At 43.8% G+C, this 23,959-nt stretch overlaps 1 protein-coding gene and 1 long non-coding RNA gene across 5 annotated transcripts in view; one reads left to right on the top strand and one right to left on the bottom strand.

Annotated features, from left to right (window-relative positions):
* The window catches only part of SMURF1 (SMAD specific E3 ubiquitin protein ligase 1), a 103,688-nt gene that overhangs the window by 7,796 nt on the left and 71,933 nt on the right, over positions 1-23,959 (bottom strand). For 3 of the 4 annotated variants that reach the window (XM_029221768.1, XM_029221769.1, XM_029221767.1), the window contains exons 2-14: positions 20,461-20,499; positions 19,195-19,303; positions 17,407-17,540; positions 17,185-17,250; positions 15,863-15,938; positions 14,134-14,375; positions 13,338-13,422; positions 11,568-11,714; positions 10,336-10,534; positions 8,807-8,910; positions 2,936-3,050; positions 1,629-1,807; positions 540-677 (exon numbers count right to left, since the gene is read on the bottom strand). In XM_029221768.1, the coding sequence (XP_029077601.1) occupies positions 540-677; positions 1,629-1,807; positions 2,936-3,050; positions 8,807-8,910; positions 10,336-10,534; positions 11,568-11,714; positions 13,338-13,422; positions 14,134-14,375; positions 15,863-15,938; positions 17,185-17,250; positions 17,407-17,540; positions 19,195-19,303; positions 20,461-20,499 (1,633 nt within the window). Of the gene's footprint in view, positions 1-539; positions 678-1,628; positions 1,808-2,935; positions 3,051-8,806; positions 8,911-10,335; positions 10,535-11,567; positions 11,715-12,628; positions 12,707-13,337; positions 13,423-14,133; positions 14,376-15,862; positions 15,939-17,184; positions 17,251-17,406; positions 17,541-19,194; positions 19,304-20,460; positions 20,500-23,959 lie in introns of all 4 variants that reach the window. The other variant, XM_029221770.1, reaches the window with a different exon arrangement.
* LOC114894756 lies at positions 5,781-13,237 on the top strand. The gene is made up of 3 exons (XR_003793303.1): positions 5,781-7,066; positions 12,254-12,369; positions 12,770-13,237. It is a non-coding gene; the product is annotated as an uncharacterized LOC114894756 (long non-coding RNA).

Genomic DNA, 23,959 nt, shown 5'->3' with positions numbered 1-23,959 from the left:
ATTCTTTGCTTGAAATGGCAGTAGGATGTAACGTGACCTGTTACAGGTGCCGTAATTTAAAAATGTGTTTGAAAAGAAAATACAGGGCACAGGGAGAACTACACACCAGTCTGACAGCCTGAGCACAGACATGCCCATGTGTCTAAATTTCCCATGGAAGTCACTAGTCATTTATTTGCCTCAAGAGGTGGGAAAACAGACTATAAAGAGGTGGACTTCCATCACACCAAGCTCAAGGAAGCTTGCCCCAAACTTGAGGGAGGCCTACTCCTCCCTCCTGTGGCTATACCACCTTCACACCCACAATCAGGCGGTCACTGGAAAGCTACCCCTTGGGCTCTGGGGTCATGAATCCCCCTTTAACGGGTCAACCCTGGAGCCCACCGCTGACCCCGCCGGTTTCTGGAAGTCTCTGCCGCTACCATGACTCTGGTCCAAGCGCTCCAACGACCTAAACACGGCCCCCCCCCGTGCCCAGGACAGTCCCAGGCCCCGCCAGTCCCAGCGGCAACCCCCAGGTGCCCCAGAGCATTACCTACCGGACGTATTCTTTCTTGTTCTCCTCTGTGACAGGGACATTCCTGCCGTTGGGTTTCAGTTCATGCTGAAGAATCCTCCCGAAAGCGTTGTGCTCCACACAGAACGTGTGGTCCAGCACGGGGGTGATGTCGTTCTCTCTGGGAAGTTAGGACAGAAGATGAATGTCACTTAGGCCTCGGCCACCGCGCGGGAGCACATGGAACATTGAATCAACAATCGGTAGGAAGAGGGACCGGCTCCTCCTTTGCAGAAGAGGGGTGACAGTAGTGACACCACCCTGTGACTTCCCGGGACAGAGCCAGCCGACTGCTTTGTACCCTGAGCGGACAGGAGGGAAGCATGAAGGGGCAACTGAGTCAAAGGGAAGCCTCGCCAAGAAAACACGGCGCCCCCTTCTCCAGGCAGCCTTTCCAAGGGCATCAGTCCAAGGAAGCACTTGAAAGTCAGAACGGGCTCCTTCATCTGCCATGTTTCTGGAAACACAGACTGGGAGGTTCTCTATAGCATGAAGGCCCTGGCCCCCCCGCAGACCTGCCTTTCAAGCTGGGACACGTGGAAGGAGGTGGACAGAACACAGGACATGATCGAGTCCTCGGCTTGTCCCCCGGTCCCAGAGCCTGGACCTCTCATTCCCATGAAATCGGTCCTCACGAGGACCCCCGACACCTACGGTGACCATGTAACTGTGCCTGTTGCTTTTAAGAGAGTTTTAGGGTAATCCTAAAACAAAGGCACCTAAATATTAGGGTGATTTTGGATACCTCCTTGGCTGGAGACACCCCAGAGTGTCACAAACCAACCAACCACCAGGCCTGGGGATTAACATTCACAATCATAACTTAAGTCAAGGAAACAGCAAAAGAAACGAGTCCATATGATGAGAAACTGGGCAGACGTTACGTGGAAAATGTCAGTTAAGTATTGTTGTTGAATCTACTTTTATGTTTCTGATAGTTTTTCTATTCTCTGATTTCACACCCATCCCCCAAATACACACCCACGGGCACGCTACACAACACAGATGGATTTGGGGCATGCTAAGACGGGTGACGATGGATGCATTTTCAGTTAACTGAGTCAGTACTTACAGAATCCACACTAGGCTCTTATGAAGTTCCGGGTCCACCGACTCCAAGTCAGGAAGCTGGATGGGTTTCCCCAGCAGTTGCTTGTAGAAGGGAACTGTGAAACCCCCGTTGATGTAGTGTCCATGGAACACAGCCAGACCCATGATCCGACCCACAAAATGGAAATAAGACAAGTGGTCCTGTAGGGGGCACCATAGAACACGAATTCGTGAGAAAAATGACCGGCCAAGGCAGATGGGTATCTTGTACTTTCTCCAGGTTTCTTGAATCAGTTACTCACAGGCTGCACTCATGACCGGATGAAAGACGGCTGCATAGGAGGTCAAATTTAGCGCATGACTTTTGGAGAGGTCATCCGAAGGATACCTTATATTATGCCCTTGATTCAAACACCTTCTCAGAATTGCTACCTAATTTGTGGGACCCAGTGCGAACTGAAAATGCAGAACCCCTTATTCAAAAGTTGAGAATATCAACATGGTGACGGCAGAGAATCAACCAACCCTGGTCCCTTCTCAACACAGGGCCCGGTGCTAGCACAGGTTGCCGCCGGCCCCTCCCTCCCACTGCACCGCGAGGAAATAAAGGGCAAAAGGTAATCCCCCTTCTTCCTCTGCCATCCCTCCCCCATCCCACAAAAAAGGAGAAGAGAAAAAATCCCAAGGGAGTTGAGGCAGGGACACAGGAAAATAACTGTGAACAACCCAAGTAAGAGAACCACTTTAAAACCAGCACTGTTCTGGTTTGTAACCAGGGAACCTCCTGTTTCTACTTTTAGGTTGGAATTATACTCAGAGAGTTAGCTCCCATGTTGGTAAAAGGTCCTGTCACATCGACTGCTCGTCAGGGGCCACGTGCAGGATGCGGCCCCACGTCAGAGGCCTCCTCTTACCCGCTGGCCACCCTCGGACCAGTTACACACACACACCGCCTATTTCCTCATCTCTCTGACAAGCAGCTAAGAGCATCAGCACCGGTGGCCAAAAAGGCCAATTATGGGAATATTCCCATTTCGACTGGGAGGAGGATGTACCTCGTAACCCACTTCTCAGAATGGCACCATCAACAAATACAGCCGTCAAGCCAGAGTTCCCCTGAAACGACATACTCACTGATACCAGTCACTGAAGATACGGGATTGAAACCATCCATCTTAATCCAGTTCTCACTCTACCTTGCAATGTTTTATTTACCATAGACTTTGAGTAAGTCTACAATGAATCAACCAAGAATTGAGATTGAAACTGGAAATCCATTTAAGAAATTCTCCAACTAAGTCTCCGACCTCTTTATTCATTAATACTTACAGGGTTGATGGAAGAATCGGGGTTGATTTGCAACATGTAAATGTTGTCCGTGGAATACTGGAAGAGTCCATAATACGGATTCAACATCTCATGGCACAATAAGTAAAGCCACTCCCTAGAAACAACAACAACAAGACATTTTAAAACTTCCTAGTTTCAGATCTTAACAAAAGGACTGATTCACCATGTCCTAGAAAGCCAAATTGGTAAGGCTGCCTGGCTCTGAGAGGATGTGATTTGTGCCGATTGGGCAAATAAGCTTAATGAAGTAAAAAAAAATCGCTTCTGGTGGTGTCAGAAATGGATTTTCTGGCCAAAAGTCCAGTAACTCTGAAGCTGAGAAAGAACTGTGGTTGCCTGGAATCAGTACCAGCTCAGAGGCACAGTGTGCTCCACAGTCTGTCAGCTTTCTTGCACCCCAACTAAGGTTTTCTCTGCTACTTTGCAGAGATCAAGATCTCAGGTGACGATGTTAACAATGTGGTAAAAACCAACAAAAGTGCAACAGAAAGCTGTCAAAAATGCGTGTGCACATACACGAAACAGAAGAAATATATATGCAGAGCATAAAGAAAGACGGGAAGGATTTATACTAACATGTTGACAGTAGGTAACTGGAGAATTTGCATTCTGGGCGTCTAGTTTATTTTCACTTCTTTCTAGTTTTTAGATTTCTGATGGTATCATGTTATTAATGTTTAAATAAGGAGAAAACATTTCCCAGTCTAGGGAGACAGGGATTATTTAAGAATGACTTTTGTCCTCATAATTTTCTGTCCTGTTGAATTCTTATTTTTTGCCATAAGCGTTATCACTTTTATAATTTAAAGGACTAGTTTCTTAAAATGTTAATTCTAAGAGTTAAAAAATCTGGATAGGGTACATAAAATGGATTGTTTTCTGAATTCCTTTGTGTTTGAATTATTTCATTATAAAAAAGCCCCAAATCAAAACCAATCAAACAAAAAAAGCACTCTAAACAGAACCCGTATGACTCCGCTGCTGTGGCCAGATTGTGATAAGCCCGGGTATGGGGGTCTATACAACACTGTGTAGCCTTTTATTCTTTCTACTCAAAACTCCTTTAAATGGACGAATCTTATTAAGATAGCTGCCCCAAGTTTTACTCTGGAATTTCTTACTCCTTCAAACAGAAAAGACAGAATTGAGAAAATACGAAAAGGATAATAAGCACAAAAGCAAATCATCTGTCTGAGAAAATTGTGAAAATACACACAAAATGATTTACACCAGCACAAAGCTGTGTGTCCAGCTCAAAAGAGCAGGACGGAACTACCAGAAGAGGTGAGACAGACACCAAATCTTATGAAGCCTCTTTACTAGGAAGGCAGAATTTCCCAACTCTGGTGCTTTGATTTATCCCCAAGTTTTGGAGTTTGGATTTACGAAGAATTGTTTTCATAAATGCCAAGGACCTGCCCCTGTCTAGACAGGAAGTGATTAAAATACAAGCAAACATCCTGACCGAGCTGTGGACAAGGTACAGAGCACGAGGTATGTTCTGGAAGTGGTCAGGGAAGAGCTAACTACACAGGCAGAAGAGGGAGAGAAAGGAAAAGGTTCAGAGCCAAACACTGAGGAGATAAGCATAGACTGATTCCCATCGACCAACATAAGGGACACAGACACACACGTATGTGTAACATACATGTAACTGACATCTCTCCTCAGCCCTACACGACAGGTGTGAGCCACTCAGACACGAGGAAGACTCAGCTGAAACAACGTGAGATCAGACTGGAGGCAGAAAAGCAGGGCTTCTCAGCTCTTCCCTCTGTAGCATCATGTTAATCAAAGGAGCTACACAAAGACTTGACAACCACGGAAAATGCAGAGGACAGCGAACTCCTAACCAGACCAAACCTAACCCAACTATTCACGTGCGCGCCTAGGAACCTATAACCCCAGCTGTACACGGGAGCGACCATAAAGTAAAACAGTTCAGGATACTGACTCTTGAGATATCTCGAGACTATAAAGGAAAAGGTAGAGAAGAGAAAATGGAAGTAGTTTGATTTGAATTTAGGACAAATATGAATGAGGAAGTAGGAAGAGTCTCCCTGAAAAGGGGGACGGAAAACCTAAACCCCTAGTCAGGAAACGGAATTCGTGTTTTCAAGGGCAAACAGAAGTTACATTCGCCAGAAGAAAGATGGTTCCTAGAATCAATATTGAGAAGATCAAGGAAGAAACTTGGAACAACCTGGAAAAGGAAAAGCATTTCCCATGGAGAGGCAGTACCAGTTCAAGCGCGCTATCAGGAAGGCCGGGATTTTCTGCATCCCTCATCCCAGACGGAGTCAAGATCACCTGAGGAGCACAGCGATGGGAAGAGGCTGGAGGAATGATTCTGTTCTGGGGCCCAAGGGCGCATTGTGGCTTTTGTAATTATTTACTTTTGGCTGCTGAAAAAAATCCCAATTCCACCCAGAAACCTGATGAGACCCCCTATAATGCTTCTCAGAACCTAATTTTGCTGGTGCTGACTGCTGCAGTGCTGAGAATCCACTGTGTTTTCTAAATTGTGAGGGTACGAGGCTCTCCTGACCCCTGGCCCCCAAGGCCGGGCCACTATCACACGTCCGCATAGGAACGAGGCCCCTTGGCAGCATCTACCAGCGGTGTGGTCACTTGTGCAATGTTATGATTTACGTCTGGACCTCATCAGGTTGAGGACTCCTTTGCACGGGGGGAGGGGGGGTGAAGGGGGCAGGGGACACGTTGCTTTGCTCACATGGTATCCCAAGTACCCAGTCAGCGGTGGAGTCTCAATGCTTACTGGTTAATGAATAAATACAGAAAATACTCCCTCTGAGGGCCCGAGGGTGCACTGGCTCCGGCGGGGAGGGGGCGCATGCAGCACAGAGGGAGGCTGTGAGGACCACCCGCATCTGAGCCACAGGGACTGGGTGGGCAGTTCAGTGAGGCAGGAAAGAACAGGGAGCAGTTGCGGGGAGGGGCAACCCGAAATGTTGAACTGTTAGGTTTAAGAGGCTAAATACCCAAGCACAGATGAGAGGCAACTGGTAAACAAGTCTGGAGCTGAAGGAGGGGCGAGGAGGGGCGGCCAGGAGGCTCCAGGGCTACGCTCGGATGCCCGCAATGTCCAGTGGGAAGGAGGAGGGGGACGCACAGCAGAGGAGCCTGAGAGGGAGATTAGAGGGAAACCAGGTGCCCTGGAAACCAAGTGGCAAAGGTGTTTCGAGAAGCAGGGGGCCACCAACTACAACGAGTCCTGCTGACAGACCAAGACTGAGTCGTCATCACTGGGTTTGGTGAGACGCAGGTCAGGCGGGGGCCTCGACACAAAGGGCTTCAGAGGGCAGAGAGATCTGCTCAGAATGTGTTCAAGAGAAAGCGAGGATGTGGAAGCGGGAATTGGGATCACACAACTCTTCTGAGGGGTTTTGCTACAAAGAGAACAGAGGAACAGGGCGATGACTGAGCTATGCATTCTTGAACGCATCTCTGTCTTTCCTGGAGTTTCTAATTGTTTTTCTTTTTCCTGTGCTTTCTTTGCCTTTATTGCCTCCTTTATTGTAGCTTCAACAGGAAGGGGATATAGTATCTAGGAAAGGTTTGGGGGGGGGCATGTTTGTTTCTTTTAAGAAGGGGAGCTGCCGTAGCACATTTGTATGACCCAAGAGAAAGGGACATTTTGATGAAAAGAAATAGATGTGAAATAACAGGAAAAGCACAAGGGCCTGGGATGCACTGTGCCAGGGGCAGGATTGCTCTTATACAGGGACATGCATGCGCCACGCAGGGCCACGGCGGGGAAGTCTGACCGTACAAGTACAGACAACGGCAGACTCGATATCTGGTGGTGACAGTGAGGAAAGACCCTTCAGATTGCTTCCGTTTCCTCAGTTAAATAGGAAGCAAAGTCAGCAGCTAAGAGTGACGATGGGCGGAAGTGACGCCAGAGATCTGAGAAAGAGAACTACGGGGGAACTGAAGTAGGTGCTGAACCCTCCTTGCGGCCGGTGGCCATCGGTGCAGAGAAAGGCCAGCAGCATGGAAGTGTGTTCGCCTCCAGCCACATTCAGCTGCTCAGGCAATGCTCAGAGCAGCCTGAGGAGGGGATCTTCAGAGCTGGGGTTTTGCCAGGTAAGCACAGCAAACGGAAAGAGAGGCAAGGAAGTTATGAGGGGGCATAAGGGAGCGATTATGATGGTGGATTACGGGTAAGGAGGAAGTGAAGACAGGAGGGGCGTGAAAAACAGAAAAAAGGTGGTGGAACCTATGGATGATGGGTGGCCATGGATGGGGTCAAATAAATTAGACGTGCCCAGAGCCACACTGTTCTCTGACAGTGACCCTGGGTGCTGAGAAGCAGCGGAGCAGTGTCTTCAGAGTTCTGAATGAGAACTGTTTTCCTTCTAGAAGCCTATAAAGAGCTAAACTACCAGTCACACTGTAGATTATAAGACATTTTCAGACTCACGATCTTGGAAAATCCCCCTCCCACACACACACACCCCTTCTAAGAAAGCTACTTGAGGATATATTCCAGTAACATAATGGAGTAAGCCAAGAAAGAGGAAGCCATAGGACCCGTACAACAATGGCTCTAAGCCAAGAAAGCAGTGAAGTCCCATGAAGACAACTGCAGCAGGTCCAGAGAATCAACAGTCAGTCTGGACAGAGTCTCCACAAGAGAGATACATGGAGCAAAGGGGGTGGGTGAGGATGGCCAAAGGTGAAGTTTAATGGGGCAACAGAGACAAGACCTGGTTCTAAGGAAAGAAGAAAGAAGAAGAAATTCTTGGGAAAATTAAAATTTGTTCGAAAGGATAAACTAAATGATAGAATACCACTTAATCCCTCAATGAACAATATTTACATTGTCATAATAATATAAAACAATGTACTGATTTTTCAACTCCTATAAATAATAGGTAGACAAGCACAAGAGACTGACTTAATTTTGGTGACAGAACAAAATGTAAATCTTCAACCCTGACAATATACAAGTGATACTACAGATGACAGAATGTAAGAGGTAAGAGGTGGAAGGAATGCTGGAATGCTGAAGGGAAAGTCAGGAGTATTAATATCCTTTTCGTAAGAAAAAGAGAGGTCAAGAGATAATGCCTCTAGCTGACCGTGAAAAAATAATGGTGAAAACACATTTATGTAAAGTTACAAAGACAATGATAGAAGAACTAAAAATACTGATATTACAAAACTGAGGAGTATTAAATTAGATCCTCACCACAACCATTACCTGGTCTATCTGTGCCTATGACCATACATCATGAAATCAGTAGATAACATCAGAACTTGATCGAGTTGGTGATCTAGATGGTTGGTTATATTAGAAGAAACAGTTAAAAGAGCAGAAGAACAGTTGTCTCAAAGGTGAAAAGAGGTAAGACAGGAAACAGAATACAATCATGAAAAGCTACTATCTTTAAAATCATTTGCATGAACTATTTTGACCAAAATCTCATTTTACAAAACTTGTTTGACACAAATGCAACGTATATGCCTTCCTCCCACCCCGAAAGTCCTCTAGTGAGAGAAGCAAGGCTGCCTCCGTATTAACTTCGGGTTCAGTCGGGCCATATGGAGAAGGGAGTAAGGGTAGAAGTTTAATAATTCATACTCTCTAAGAAGGAAAGTGATGGTGAGGCGCACGCGCGTTCTGATGGGTCATGGCAAGATGCTAGCGTGGCACACGCTCTTAGGAATTCTTTTTCTAAGAACGCTCTCTGATGGCAACACCTGAAGTCCTGACTGCTCCAAGACCAGCACCAGAAAGGGGCAAACGACTTCTCTGCAAATATTTGCTCACAGGTGCGCTCAAATCCACGCAGCAGGGAGGGGGGTACACGAGCCTCTCACCTCGCCACCCCGCCATAGTCCAAACCTTCTTCTCCTCGGAATTTCACCATCAGTCGCTTTTTCAAGTCTTTTGGTCGCATCTTCATTATCTGGCGATAAGACTCCTGCACATCAAAATTACAGTTTCAGGGAGAAGAGCTAATCTCATTTTTAAAGTTATAAAATGATGAAAGGTTATTTATAATGGAGCTCAATTACAAATAAGCATCTGAGCTTATTTTTAAGCCTTTGAATCTGATTTTTGTCTGGTTCCTATTGAGAATGTTTAGTTGGCATCTAGGACATTGCTGCTTCCTTCACTTTTTCTCCCTCGGAAACAGCAAAGCACATGGCGGGTGATACTGTACCTAAAGGAAACACACATTTATTCTCAGCACAATCATGACTTAAGAGTTGAACATCCTCGCTAGGGTTGATTTTCTCTGCACAAATTAATTCCAATGTGTCCTATAAATAATTGATATATTTTAACCAAAATGAAGACATCACAAGAGAGTCTGAATACTAAAAGAATTCTGAGCCTGATTTTACAACTGAAGTCAAAAATCACACTTTCCCACGGAGTCAAAAAAAAACAAGGAGAGTTTAAGTAAGACATAAAGCAGCTTACCAGACACAGAAAACATGCGGTCAGCCTAACAGTCCCTCAGATTCAGCATCTGGAGTGGAACCAGCTAAATGTCTGTAGGTATTTTCAGTGAAAAGGCACTTAAGGATCTTTTCTTGCTTCAAATTTAATGTAATTCAAAAGCTGGATCCCAAGAGGCAAGAGGATGCTGAGTGGAAACGATCTGGCAGCAGCACCTCAAGAATTCAGCTCTTCTCTATCCCCGACAAACATTTACGATGCTCAGTGGGCAAAATCAGGCACTTCAGCTGATCCACTCATCGGGCTGTGCCCAAGCCTCCGTCCCTCCGCGGCCCCCTCAGCTGCTGTGGCCCAGTGAGAATCTGTGTCTCGTTTGATCATTTCTGCCAAGGATTCCACAAAGGCCCAAACACAGCTGAGATTCTACTCATGATCGTGGGCCCGAGAAACGGGCCCTGCCTACCAAAAGCCCTGCCTGTTTAGGGACCCTGATCCCGCAGGGGAGCTGGACAAAGGCCAGAACCCTGCCCGGAACCATCAGTTCTTCCTCCTTCCAGAAGGGACAACAGGGAGGCCACTTAGCTTCTCTGAGGAGGCAATGCCACGAGGGGAAATTGCATGCAAGGCTGCAGCAGAAGGAATGCTTGATTCTAGGAAACCGTGCGGATGGCAGGAAGTAGAATCTGTACAACGTGCGCACAGGGATTTACAATATTATTTAGTACTAGTTTCCGTACAGATCTCTACCTTTTCACTCAGAAGTCATTGACTTTTAAACCTTTACCACAGGAGGAAATACAGTTCCCTCTCTCTGCATTTCGTTTCAGAGAGAGGGAACTGCATTTCACTGAGCGATAAAATCAATCTCCGAAACACCAGACAGAAAGCAGAACTCACTGTCTACTGACAGGGAGGAAGATTCTGTGCCCGAACCCCGTACCTCAAATATTTCCTCTCTGGATACTTCGATGCGGCAATGACCAGCTTGGGGTTGCTGAAGCGAGAGCTCGTGTCTGAGGACCTTCAGTTTCTGGACTAAATCTCTCTCATATCTCTGGGCGGGAAGCTCCTCGTCTTCCACGGAGCCCTCACTGGGCAGTGGCAGCGGCTGGCTGGGCTCCTTTAGTTGGCACTGGTGACTGGAGAAGAACAGAAGCATCGAGGTCGCCCCAAGAGCGGCGGCCAAGGTTGCTGCCAGCAGTGCACCCACACAAAAGGGACTGAGAGGGGAAGTCATTTCACCAAACTGCTAGTCAAAATTTCTTATGGAAAAACTGCTGGTGGCCACCCTCAGGCTAAATAGATGTCTAGGATTCAGTCAAGGAGACCCTCCATCTCCGTATCTCATACATTATCATTGCCATAAGTAAAAACAGAAACTGCTAGCATTCATCGTGCATCTAGTGCATATCTGTGAGCCCGACCAATGCGCTATTAGGTGTGCCTTGGGGGTGAGAGTTAAATGGAGTTGACGAGAGAATTTTCAAAGCAGATGACCGTGGAGGGGGGCAAAATGCACAGGAGCAAACAAGTGAAATGCAGTGGTAACTACTCCTACTCATAACCAAGAGATTTCCAAGCCCACTCATCAAAGGCAGAAGTCCAGAGACCTTCTGGACACAGTAGCATCTGTCCTGTTCAAGTTTTGCCGGTTGTATCAGCTGTCAATGACAAGTGCCCCGTGGGCGCTCATGTTCTGAGGACACAGCAAACCTGGAACGTGGAGTGTGGGAGCCAAGGTCATACCCAGGTCCACAGCCCCTGGGAATGATGGCCCGGGAAGAGGTTCCAGCAAGCAGTGCCCTGGACCAGCCCTCCCAGACAGCGGTGAGCGGGCACCAAGGAAAGAAAGCCTCACTTCACTGCTTCTCTAAGGCCATGTATCCCATCAGAGTGCTGCCCACGGAAGCTTCGTGAGTGAAGCTGCCCCATACTGCCAGCTCAGGGGATTTTATTTAGGCTGCAAGCTAGAACAGGGTGACAACAACATAGGACTTCAGGACTGCTCACAGCGGCTTGGGAGTTTAAAACGCAATTGTCCACCAAGTATTTATCATATTTTGCTTACGCTTATTCTCTGCTAACCAACAATGCAATCAAGAAATGAAGAAAAAAGTTAGTAGAAAACATGAAATTTTAACGAGGTCAACAAAGATTTGGTAAAAGTCTTACTTCATGATGTGGTGTAACCTTGGGTCTGTAAACTGGGTTGTTCGGTTATTATGATCTACAAAATATATTCTCCCGGAAACTGTACTTCGGACTTCCCAACCGGGTGGCAGTGGTCCAAGTTCATCACAGTTCACGCTGTTAAGGTCTCTACCAAAGTGGAAGATACAGAGAGGTTTGTCCATCTGTGTGTGGAGGCCTAAGACCAAAACTTCCGTGAGAGAACCCGGGGCATCCCCTTATCCAGGGGCCGTGTCCCGGTCCTGCTAAGAGGGACAGTCGCGGCGCTACTTACGCCAGACTTGCACTGAGCCCAGGCCTCTGTGCCGCAAGTAGCAGCACAGTCCCGCAGATAAACCGCAACCCTCAGAGCCTGTGACCATGATAGGGAATGTGGTCTGCCCGGGGAGTGCCATTCCTTCCACGAAAGAGGGCCAAAATAGTAGGAAGTATCTGAAGGCTGCTGGAAAACTCTGGATTCACAATTAAATGCTCAAGGTCAGAAAGGTTTCTGCATGGAAAAGCTCCCAAACAGTACACGTTTTTTCAAGCTGATGGGGACGTATGAACATGCATTCGAAATCTTCCAATTCTAGACATCTGCACCGGGAAGAGGCCATCTCCTTTTTGAGTTGGCTTTGTTAATAAGCAAGTCTTTCTAATTCTAACCTCTTGATTCATTATTTCAGTATACTCCACAGTCATCTGAGAGCACAGCATTACTGACCAAGATGCTTTTCCAATCAGGACCAAAGCCTGACATTCCTTCCAGTGAGTACTAAAGAGACACCTCATTCATTTGCAGGTAATATTTCCATTCTAATTACAGATACTGAATTGTAAATTCAACATAGATTTGGAAAATCAAAGACAGGAAGCTTGTTCTCAGATGAAACAAATTATGAATAAAAAGGAAATGAGCATTACTAAAAATGTTATTAGGAAGTAACGCTATTCTGAAACAAAAGAAAAATTTTTTTAAAGAAAAAAGGAAAGCAAAGCAAAGAGAAAAAAAGAAACTTAACTCCATTACAGGGTGGGGGTGGGGCAGGGGTCTCTTTGACCTGGGCTCAGATGTATGGCCTTGTAGAAGGAATTCGTATAGAAAAGCTTCATCTCCCCCAGGAATAGTCCCCAAGGGACTGAGGCAATAGGAAGAGTAAAGTAGAAGAGAGGGTAATAGAGTCTTTATATTTCCTTTTTAGGTTTTCATTGTGGAAAATGTTAAGCATATAAAAAAAAGAGAGAGAGACCATAGTGAATAGCCAACTCTAACGACTACCAGCTTATCGCCCACCTGCTTCCAATGCTCCCCATCGGCTTCCCCACCCCGATTATTTAAAGCGTCACATCAGACATCATGTCATTTCGCTCAGCACTGTTTTTAGTTCAGAGTGAGAGCAACACATCTTTAAGGGTTTATCGGTTTTTTAAGTAAGTGCATTTGATTCAATCTAGGGGTGAGGGTCTTTTGCAGTTACACGATCTAACTTCAAGATCCAGGATCGCTTTTTTCTAAAGGGCCCCTTGCATTACGGCAGCTGCTGATCTACCAGCTGGAGAGGCGGGGGCGGGGGGCGGGGCATCAGAGCTGGGACCGTCGCCCGGAGAGTCTCAGTCCAGCACCCCCGTTACAGGTCCCTCTGTTTGTGCTGCTGCTCTTCCAAGTTCACATCTTCACACCAAAGGGGCTCTATCACCCACAGTCCGGGGTGGGGGGCCCAGGCAACTGCTGGAAAATGGCCTTGATGGTGAGAATTTTAGGAAACTTACCTGGGTATCCTGGGGTCGTGCCACGTGCTAACTCCAGTCTGCGTGTGCAGGAAGTAAACCTGCCCCTGCACCGTTGTTCTCTGTTCTGCATGAGAAAGTGGGGGGTACGGTAGTTACATTCAATTCCAAAGAGAGTTTTCAACCAATCCTGTAAGCACAGCGTCCCAGCTTCCTTCCAACAGTCTTTAAAAGCACCGAGAGAAGGGTTTGAGGCGCAGCAGTTAACTTCTGCCTGGCATCTGCGAGTCACAAGCCCTGATGGGCCTTACTTCTCCTGTTCCCACTTGGAGGGGCGGCCACACCCCTGGACCTGCCACCTCGGGACTGACCCTACCTTGACCTCTGCCCCTGCATTAGCTCTTACTTCCGGTCTGATCTGCCACATCTACTTGGATTCCTCCTGCATTTAGGTGCTCCCTCTGTGGTTGTCAAAAGATCCCATCCTTTCACTCGTACCCAAGGCCGTCCTCCCGACATTCAAATCCCAGGGCACTACAAATACCCCCATCCAGGCCCCTGCCCCACTCCTCTCGGTTTTCTTTGATATTCATTTGCCTAAAATCTTCATACAACTGCTACACTGGGAGATGGGAGCAATTGCGGACAAGTTCATGACAAGAAAGATTTGTCAACCATCTCGGGTTACTCTTCTTTACACTGACACAACCATCGTGGGGCACACCTCTGCAAACATCAGCACTTCTGGCAGGTACGAGTCACTAAAAAAAGCTGAAAACATTAAAGCTGTCTGAAACGTCACCGATCGCTCTCGGGACAGCGGGGTGGATGCCCTCACCGTAGCCTTCGGGCAGTTCCGGGGACTGGTGGCCGTGAGGTCGGTTCTGTGGCGTCTGGAGTGACCCTCGGACCTCAGGACTTCGCAGTCGCTGGGCCTGAAGTCTTTGATCCTGACTCGGGGATTCCACAGACCTGCAGCCACCCCCGCCAGCAGCAGCCCCAGTGCCATCCGTGTAAGGGGCTGGTTCCTCCATGAAGCAGCTGAGTGGCCTTCCAGGCCCTGAGTCTTCATACGCAGTTCTAGAAGGGGAAGACCACAGCCCACATCACAATACCGGCTGAAGACCAAGAAGCACCCGTAAGTTCCATGCCACGCTCTCACTTCCATTTGTTTTGCTCTTCTTGAGCAATATGACAGAATGTCCCCAGTGCTTAGTTTCATATAATTCGTCCTGTCCTGTTTAATTGGAAAGCCAGACTTTTTCATGAGGAGCCAGTGACCAAAGGGAGCCATGTGTAAAGTGCCACTGAGGCCACTCGTAGGATTTCATCCTCAGGCAGAGGCAAACGGTTGGAAAACACCAACCTTGTTCTATAAGGAGCTCAGAAAGTGAGATTTCACTTTTCTTGAGTCAGAATCATATCCAAACATTCCATTTTCCTTGTCATTTTATTCTATAATAGAACTCCTGGTTACATAAAATACCACAATGACTTTAAAAGTGACTTTTAACATAAATCTTGATCCCCTGAACAATTGTGGAGACAATTTACCTTAATAGGCTATCTTCCCTTATAAGCAAGTACTTCTGAAAAACGTTCTACATTGAAAAAGTACAAAGAGACACACAAATTGAGAGACTAGTTCAGTGAACGCCCTGGACTCATCACCCAGCTCCAGTGATTGTCTCGTGGCCACGCGCCCAACTCCTCCCCCCTGAGCTGGATTATTCTGAAACCAATCCCAACATTTTACCATTTCATCCTTAAATATTTCAGCACAGACCTCTGGGAGATAGGCCTTTTACCATTATCATGACCCCAAAAATGTACGATCATTTTTTTAATATCATCAAATACCAGTCAGTGTTCAAATTTCTCCGGTCAACTGTCTCATTAATCAGGATCCAAACGAGGTCCACACACCGCATTTAATAGGTATGTCCCTTAAATCTCTTTTATTAACTTATAGGTTCTCTTCCTTCCTTTTTAGTTATTTTTCTTGCAGTGTATTTGTTGAAGACACCAGGTTGTCTGCTACAGTCTACAGGGTGCCCCCCTCTGGATGGAGCTTATCCCCGGGGCTGTGCAACCCATTCCCGTCCCCTGGACCTCCAAGATGTAAGTTCATGTCAGATTATCCCTCTTTCATGATGTTGTCAGCAACTATTAATGACATTAATAGTTAACTCATTGGGGAACTGAAAAATTGTGATAGTGACCAATGAGAATTTTTGAGGGTGTTTTTCGGTTTTTGGGTTTTTTAGAATTTATTTCTCCCTGTATCATTATGAACTCAATGGATTGCTTTAATCCACTGCAGTTATAATTCTTTACTGATGCTCTTTGGCCAGCGGGAACCTCTGTAAATTGGATCCTGAGCCTTTGGGGCACTACCCCACTAGTTCTGACAGCTTCCTTTACAAACGAGGAAACTGGATCCCAGTGTTATCCCAAGACTGCACCTCAAGTATTCAACGCATTGAAAAGGTGTGAAGGAAACTTTCATACAGTGCGAGAGCCTGGGCAGCAGAGAACTCAGTGGGCATCGCTGCAGTGATACGTACCCTTCATTTTCTAACAGCCCTCTGCAGTCTACCACGGACCCTCCAGTGCCTATTCTGTCTCGTGTCTGTAAACTGACTAAAAAGAAAAGAACATCCTGCATTAAAATCCAGTGGTATTTTATACAACTGTAACACAGTGAGCCATTGCAAATGTGTAATTTATGTATGATATTATTTTAAAAAGTGAGGCATATGTCTATACATACACATACACATTCCTATGCTTTCAAGTATGAAGCATCTCACTCATTGGCTGCACAGAACGCATACCACTTGGAACACTCCTTGTAAACGTGGAGCAGAAAGAGATGCTGTGTTGTCTGTGCTCTTCATCAAAATAACAGAACACAATTTCACTCCCTCCAAGGTACCTTATATTTTAAGAAGATTTTGACTTATGTTTAATAAGGACACAGAGAGCACTGTCAGTATGTGCAAGGTCTGGATGCACCTACGTGTCGATTCTCTGTCCCTACTATGAACAACAAAGACACTTATGAAGCTGCTTCCAGTTATTCATTTTTCCCCAGCACATCCCTCCACAAAGAAAAGAAGAAATCACAAATAGAAAGGCAGTAAGTGGGAACTCTGTCGTGACAGGAGTTTTCAGATGGATATCCACTGTCCCTTTATCTTGGGTCAGGTCTACATAAGACAATACCTAAAAGATTTGGGGCCATAAGTCACTCTGGTGTGCTGCTGAAATACTGTTTTCTTTGATTGCTTGCAATGCATACAGTCAATATTTGGGTAACCCTGAAATGCTAATAAAAATGGGATGGATAACAGGATGAGCTACTTAACAGATAAATTACTTCCAGTGGGATACCTCCAGTCAACGCTTTATGACATGAGCACATTTTATTTCTTCATTCTAAATAAGTCAGTCCTCTGTAAAATCATATTACATGGAAGTCTTCAGAAATTCTCTTTGCCTTTTACATATATGATGGGTCCTCCTGAAGGAACTATTTCTTAACTCTTGCGTATGTGGCCACATTTCTATCATCTGCCCTTGGATAATATGACAAATTGTCAGCTCATGCGACGATCAAAGTTACATCACAAATTATAACCCTGCATCTTTTCGTACCTTAGTCATTTTAACTCCACCTTGAATGACAGAATGAAGGGAATTAGATAAAATAATAAAAACCACATAAGACGAAATCGTTTAGTCCTGGAGAGATGGCCCCTGTATGGGGCCTGTCCTTCGAAGTATGTCACCATCGGTCAGTGCCTTTATGTGTTTTCTCAGTGATGAAGAGCTGAAGGTTAAGTCTGTAAAAATTATCTCTTTATACAGATGAGAAAGTTCTTACCCACTATTTGGCCACGAACTGCATCAGTATCTGAGGGGTTTAGTTTGCATAGATCCAAACGCTGGTCTGCAAACAAACAATTCAAAACTTAACCCAGGGAAATGTTAGCTAGAGAGGAAGGCAGGAATTCTGTATTCAGTATTCAAAAAAATAAAATAAAAAATGATGCCCCATAAGCCTTCTTCAGTTGCATTAAGAGGCAGAAAAACATTGGGTTCTTACATCCAGTATCTTTTAATCTGCTGATGGCATTGGAGAGCAGCCGCACGCACCCCAGGAAGCCAGCTCCCTGCTTCTTGTGAATTTTCTTGTGGTTCCACACACTGATGGTTATAGAATCCGTTTTCCCAACATATCTGAAACCAACATGCAAACTCATTTTTAATTGTATTTCTCAATTGCGATAGCCCATTGAGATTTTATCTGATTGACTTGTTAGTCCAGAAGAATCCTTTTAAAATAATGTTGGCTCTATATCCACAGCTAACAGGCGCTTAATAAGTATATATCTACTAACTTCAATGGGCTGGGAAAGGACTACAACCGGTTATGTAAGAAACACATGCAGACAACCACATAATGATAATAATCTTATAACAGAGATTTACTATATTTTTATAGTTCCAAAGGATAATGGCAGGATTCAAAAGTTCCCACCAGGACTTCCCTGGCGGTCCAGTGGTTAAGACTCTGCACTTCCACTGCAGGGGCACCGGTTCAATCCCTGGTCGGAGAACTAAGATCCTGCATACCGCATGGTGTGGCCAAAAAAAAACAAAAACAAAACCCCAGCAATTAGGCTTAATAGAGAATACTAATTTGCAACAAAGGACTACTTACATCCATCCAAAGTACACAAAAGGGCACTAACTCAGACAGGAAACCTGCCACTTTCTCTCCATGTAGGTCAACCACAGAAGGGAGCTTTCGGGACATGGACTGACAACCACTTTCCAGGCTACTTCCAGTGCCACAGTGTAACTGCAAATGAGCCTCAGGATCCAACTACTAAAAATCCCACTCAAACCCAGTTCAATTTGTGTTAGTAAAAAGCCAATAATAATCACTCAGCATTACTTGGACAAAAATTTCTTAGCAGGGACATGAAAACATAGGTGCCTACAAAATAGATTTTCAAAGTGCGATCCACTTAACAAATGAATATAAGAAATTGTCTGATGGTGTGTGGGCTTATATACCTCCAGTCATACCAAACTTTATTTTCTCTTGCAGAAAATATATTTGTACTAAAAAGCAAAAATTTTTAAAAATCAACAGAAATATATATATATTATATATTTGTATCATAAATATGTAAAATAATAATAATGGGGGCTTCCCTGGTGGCGCAGTGGTTGAGAATCTGCCTGCTAATGCAGGGGACATGGGTTCGAGCCCTGGTCTGGGAGGATGCCACATGCCACGGAGCAACTAGGCCCGTGAGCCACAACTACTGAGCCTGAGCATCTGGAGCCTGTGCTCCGCAACAAGAGAGGCCACGATAGTGAGAGGCCCGCGCACTGCGATGAAGAGTGGCCCCCGCTTGCCACAACTAGAGAAAGCCCTCGCACAGAAACGAAGACCCAACACAGCAAAAATAAATTAATTAATAAACTCCTACCCCCAACATCTAAAAAAATAAAATAATAATAATAATGTATTTCAAATAATGCATTTTACAACCATGTTCTGGGTTTTGCTGAAAAAAACAGTAGCACATAGGGGACCTGAACTATGACCCTTTTTTCCTGTTAGTATGGCCAGGAGATTGAAAGTTTGAAGACCACAGTTACAGAAGCAAACCATTAAAATATATGAAAATGTCAAACACAAGAACTTCCAAGTATATGAATTCTAAAAGTAGGCAGTATGTATTTGTTTGGCCATCCACGTTTGTTATCAGTAAGAAGTTTAATAATCCCTTTAAAAAAAAAATTAAATGCTTCTCTTACAAGTTAGATACCAACTTTCCTGCCGCTCCCCAAGTGGCTTATAGGATAATCAACTCACAGATCGTAGTGCTGGTTCCACTTCGGGTCCAACGTGTTCTTCACAGTGTCCGTTGAGTGGCACTGCCCAGATCCATCCACAACGATCTTTGCAAAAGGGTCAGGGAGTCCTAGGGGAGAGGGGACAGCCACACTGGATGAGAAGACAGAACCCAGTCCTGCAAGTAAAGCGAGCTTCAAGGTCATCTATTTGATTAAGAAGACTACCCTGGTATATTTTTTTCTCAAGTTTAAGGTTAGTTTCAATCAGCAAAATAAATTCTTTCCATTAAGCTTTCTAAGAAAGACAACCCAGAATGACATCCTCCTCAGATTTTTAGAGGCTAGAAATGAAAACTCTAAAAATAGGCTTAAATTCAAATTTCCATTTCTGATGATCACTCAGTGGGGCTAGCTAAATGGAGGGAAAGGTGTCTACAATTATTTATATTTATACTTTCTAAAAAATAATAATACCTAGAAATCTTGTTTACTGGTCTTCGTCTATTTTATCTCTGGAAGCAAGTATTCACCGGGTTTTAATTAGGTAAGTTGCTAAATGCTGGAGTATGAATCAGACAGGTTTATAAGATCAGAGAGGTGGCCAGGTAAGGATTTTAGAGATAGACCTGGACGTGAGCCATCACTCTGGAGCTTCTTAGCTACTTGAATAGAGTCTGCGAGCCTAAGTCTCTTTACCTTTAAAGCATGAGATGAACCACTTAGGAACGGAGCAGCATTCTTGTGAGGATCAGAAAGAGTGTGAAAAATATCATGCTGCAGGCGCCTACTTTATAGTAGGTGAACTTCTTATGAGGTGATTCCTTCCTTTAGAAAAGGATCCTCCATTTATATTTTTATTACAATTCCTTTAATTACAAGGCTTTTAAAGTGGGATTTAATTGATCAAATTTGACCAACAATTTTACTCAAACCCAGACGTTTTATAGAAAACTGTCTTGTCTGTATTGGAGCTGAGGAGACTTCACCCAGCAGAAAGCAATACATTAATGGATGGAAAGACAGAGAAAACAGGGTGGTGGCCGGAATAGGGAATGAGAGAGAGTTGTTCTCATATGAGTTATAAATTCTGTGCCTTGGAGCTACGGAGTCTCTATGTGGTAGTCAACTGGGAAAGGAAGCTTGTCAAACTGTGGATTTCTAGTCAGCAAAGGGCAGGACTTTTAGGAGAATACTCCCAGGGTTGCTTTTTTTTTAAGTTTTAAATTTCAGAAATATGTGAAGAACATTAATATTGTAAGAGAGCAAAAATGGGTGTTTTACTTACTGAAGAAGTCTTTCTTTGCAAGGTTCTTGGCACATAATACTAAACACAAACAAAAAAATGCTAGGGTTAGCACTTATGGACAAGATTTCCATCATAGTTAGTTGCTATGGACGGAATCGTATCCCCACCCAAAATTCATATGATGAAGCTCTAGCCTGCAATGTGATGTTTTTAAAGGTGAGGTCTTTGAGAAGTGCTTAGGTTTAGATGAGGTCATGGGGATGGGGCTTTCATGATGGGATTAGTGCCCCTATAAAAAAGAGACCACAGAGCTTGTTCTCACAGCAAGAAAGAAGGCAGGAAGAGGGCCCTCCCCAAGAACCTAATCTGTCAGCACCTTCATCTGCGGCTTTTCCAGCCTCCAGAACTACAAGGAATAAATGTTTGTTGTTTAAGCCACCAGTCCATGGAATTTTGTTATAGCGGCCCAAACTGACTGAGGCACTAGCCTATATTTGCAATGGGGAAAAAACCCCACAAAATTATCTTTACCATAGATTGTCTTCCAAATTTAGCATTACATTAAACAAAAAGCTGACAAGTAACAAAAAGTCTTTTCTCCTTCCATTGGGCATCAACTATAACAAATGCAAAATGCTTTAGTTTAAACTTAAAATCTTTAAACACATGCAGATGGATTTATCAATGTGCTCTTAAAACTCACAGGATCACATTAATACCAATTCCAATTAAGACCTACAGTATTTACCTTCATAGCTACTGCTAACAATAAAAGGAACTGTCCATTTTTGATATTCTGATAAATAATACAATTTTGGAAATGTAAACTTTGGTATGTTGGAGAAAGAAAGGGGAGAGTTACAGAAAATACGGGGCCATCATCAAGTGTTGTGAAAAACAAAGACAAAATGCATGATAAGAATTTCGCACAATGTTGGCATACAGAAAGAATGCAATAAATACTAAGTGTTGTTAGTATTTTATTAATGAGGGGGGATCGATTACTGGTAAGAAATTTTGTCACCAGATTTGTTACATGATTAAAGCTACTATATCACTAATGTCTCTTACACTTACGCAAACGTCACAAATTTTGCTAATTTTTAAGAATATAGTGTTTTACTATGAACTTACACTATTTCACAAAAATATATTCATATTATATGTTGTTCTGCAAACTTTTCACTTAGTATTTTTTTATATAACAATTTTTATCAAGATATAATTCATACACTATACAATTCATCCATTTGAAGTGTATAATTCATTGGTTGTAACATACTCGCTGGGTTGTATAACCATCAGCACAATCAACTTAGAACATTTTCATCATCCCCAAGAAAGAAATCCTGTACCCGTCAGCAACCACTCTTTATTTAACCTCAAACCCCACCCGTCCTAGCAACCACTAATCTACTTTATGTCTCTGGATTCGCCCATCTGGACATTTCACATAAATGGAATCATAGAATATGTGGTATTTTGTGACTGGCTTCTTTCACTTAACATGTTTTTAAAGTTCGTCCATGTTGTAGCATGAATCAGTGCTTCAATCCTTCTCATGACTGAGTGATATTCTATTGTATAGATATAACGTATTTTCTTTATCGACTTATCAGGTGATGGGCATTTGGCTTGTTCCTACTTTCTGGCTATTGTGAATGACGTTGTCCAGGTTGTTGTGTAGACTTATATTTTTATTTCTCTTGTAAACCTACGAATGAAGTTGCTGAGTTATACGTTTAACATTTTTAGGAACTGGCAGAATGTTTCCCACAGCATCTGCACCATTTTAAACCCCCACCAGCGGTGTGTGAGGGTTCCGGTTCCTCCCCATCTTCACTAATACTTGTTGTTGTCGGTCTCCGTGGTTTTATATCTCTGTGGTTCTAATTTTCATCTCTCTGATGACTAATGACTTTGAGCATCCTTTTGTGTGCTGTATTAGCTATTGATATATCTTCTTTGGAGAAATTTCTATTTAGATTTTTTTTTTTTTTTGCCCATTTTTAGATTGGGCTATTTGCCTTTTTATTATTGAGTTGTGAGAATTCTTTGTATATTCTAAATACCCTTATCTATAGATATCTATATTCAGTTGCACCCCGCCACCACTCTATATCACAGGTTCCACATCCATGGATTCAACCAACCATGAAATGAAAAAATATATTTTTTTAATTCCAGAAAGTCCCAAAAAAGCAAAATGAATTTGCTGTACCCCGGGCAACTAGTTATATAGTATTTACATTGTATTAGGTATTATAAGTAATCTAGAGATGATTTAAAGTATATGGGAGGATATGCATAGATTATATGCAAATACTATGCCATTTTATATAAGGCACTTGAGCATCCATGGATTTCAGTATCCATCGGGGTGGGGGTGGTGGTCCTGGAACCAATCCCCAGCAGATACCAAGAGACAACTCTGTATAAATATCTACGTATCTATAGATAAAATATCCTTATCAGATATGTGATTTGCAAATATTCTCCTACTCTGCGGGCTGGCTTTATACTTTGTTTGAAACAACAAAGTTTTTAATTTTGATCGAGTCCAATGCATCTATTTTCTTTGGTTGCTTGTGATTTTGGTGTCATGTCTAGTAAGACTTTGCCTAACCAAAAGTCTCAAAGATTTACTCCTATATTTTCTTCTAAGGGTTTTATACTTTTAGCTTTCTTTTATAATTTTACCTCTTAAATAGACATTTAGGTCTATCATCTATTTTGAGTTCGTTCTTGTATTTGATGTGAAGAAGGGGTCCGACTTCATTCCTTTGCAGGTGGATATCCAGCTGTATCAGCAACATTTGTTAAAAAGCCTATTCTTAAAAAAGAGCCTATTCTTTCCCCATTGAATTATCTTGACACCCTTGTTGGAAATCAATTCACTGTAAATGTGAGAGCTTATCTGTGGTCACTCAATTCTATTCCATCGATCTACAGGTCTCTCCTCATGCCATGACCACTCTGTCTTGATTACTGTCTTAGTCCATTCGGTCTGCTATAACAAAATACTACGGGACTGGGTAGCTTATAAACAACAAACATTTATTTCTTACTGTTCTGGAGGCTGGAAGTCCAAGATCAGAGTACCTGCATGGTTGAGTGAAGGCTTTCCTCCAGTTTGCAGACTTCTCGTTTTATTTATACAGAGCAGAAGGGGCTAGGAATCTCTCTGGCATCTCTGTTATAAGGCACTAATCCTACTCATTAGGATTCTACCCTCATGACTTAAGTACCTGCCCCAAAGGCCCCACCTACTAATACTATCACTTTAGGGGGTTAGGGTTTCAACCTATGAATTTGAGGGGGACACAAACATTCAGACCACAGTAATTACCATAGCTTTGTGGTAAGTTTGGAAACTGGGAGGTATGAGTGCTCAAACTTTGTTCTTTTTCAAGACTGTTTTGGCTATTCTGGATCTGTTCAACTGTCATATGAATTTTAGGATCAGCTTGTCAATTTCTACAAAAAAGCCAGCCTGGATTTTTTTTTTTTTTTTTTTTTTTTTTTTTTTTTTTTTTTT

The sequence above is a fragment of the Monodon monoceros genome, unplaced genomic scaffold (assembly GCF_005190385.1).
Source record: "Monodon monoceros isolate NGI ecotype Baffin Bay Population unplaced genomic scaffold, NGI_Narwhal_1 Super_Scaffold_13, whole genome shotgun sequence".
NCBI lineage: Eukaryota > Metazoa > Chordata > Mammalia > Artiodactyla > Monodontidae > Monodon > Monodon monoceros.
Note: the sequence above shows the minus strand (reverse complement) of the source record. Positions and strands in the feature narration are given on the sequence as shown.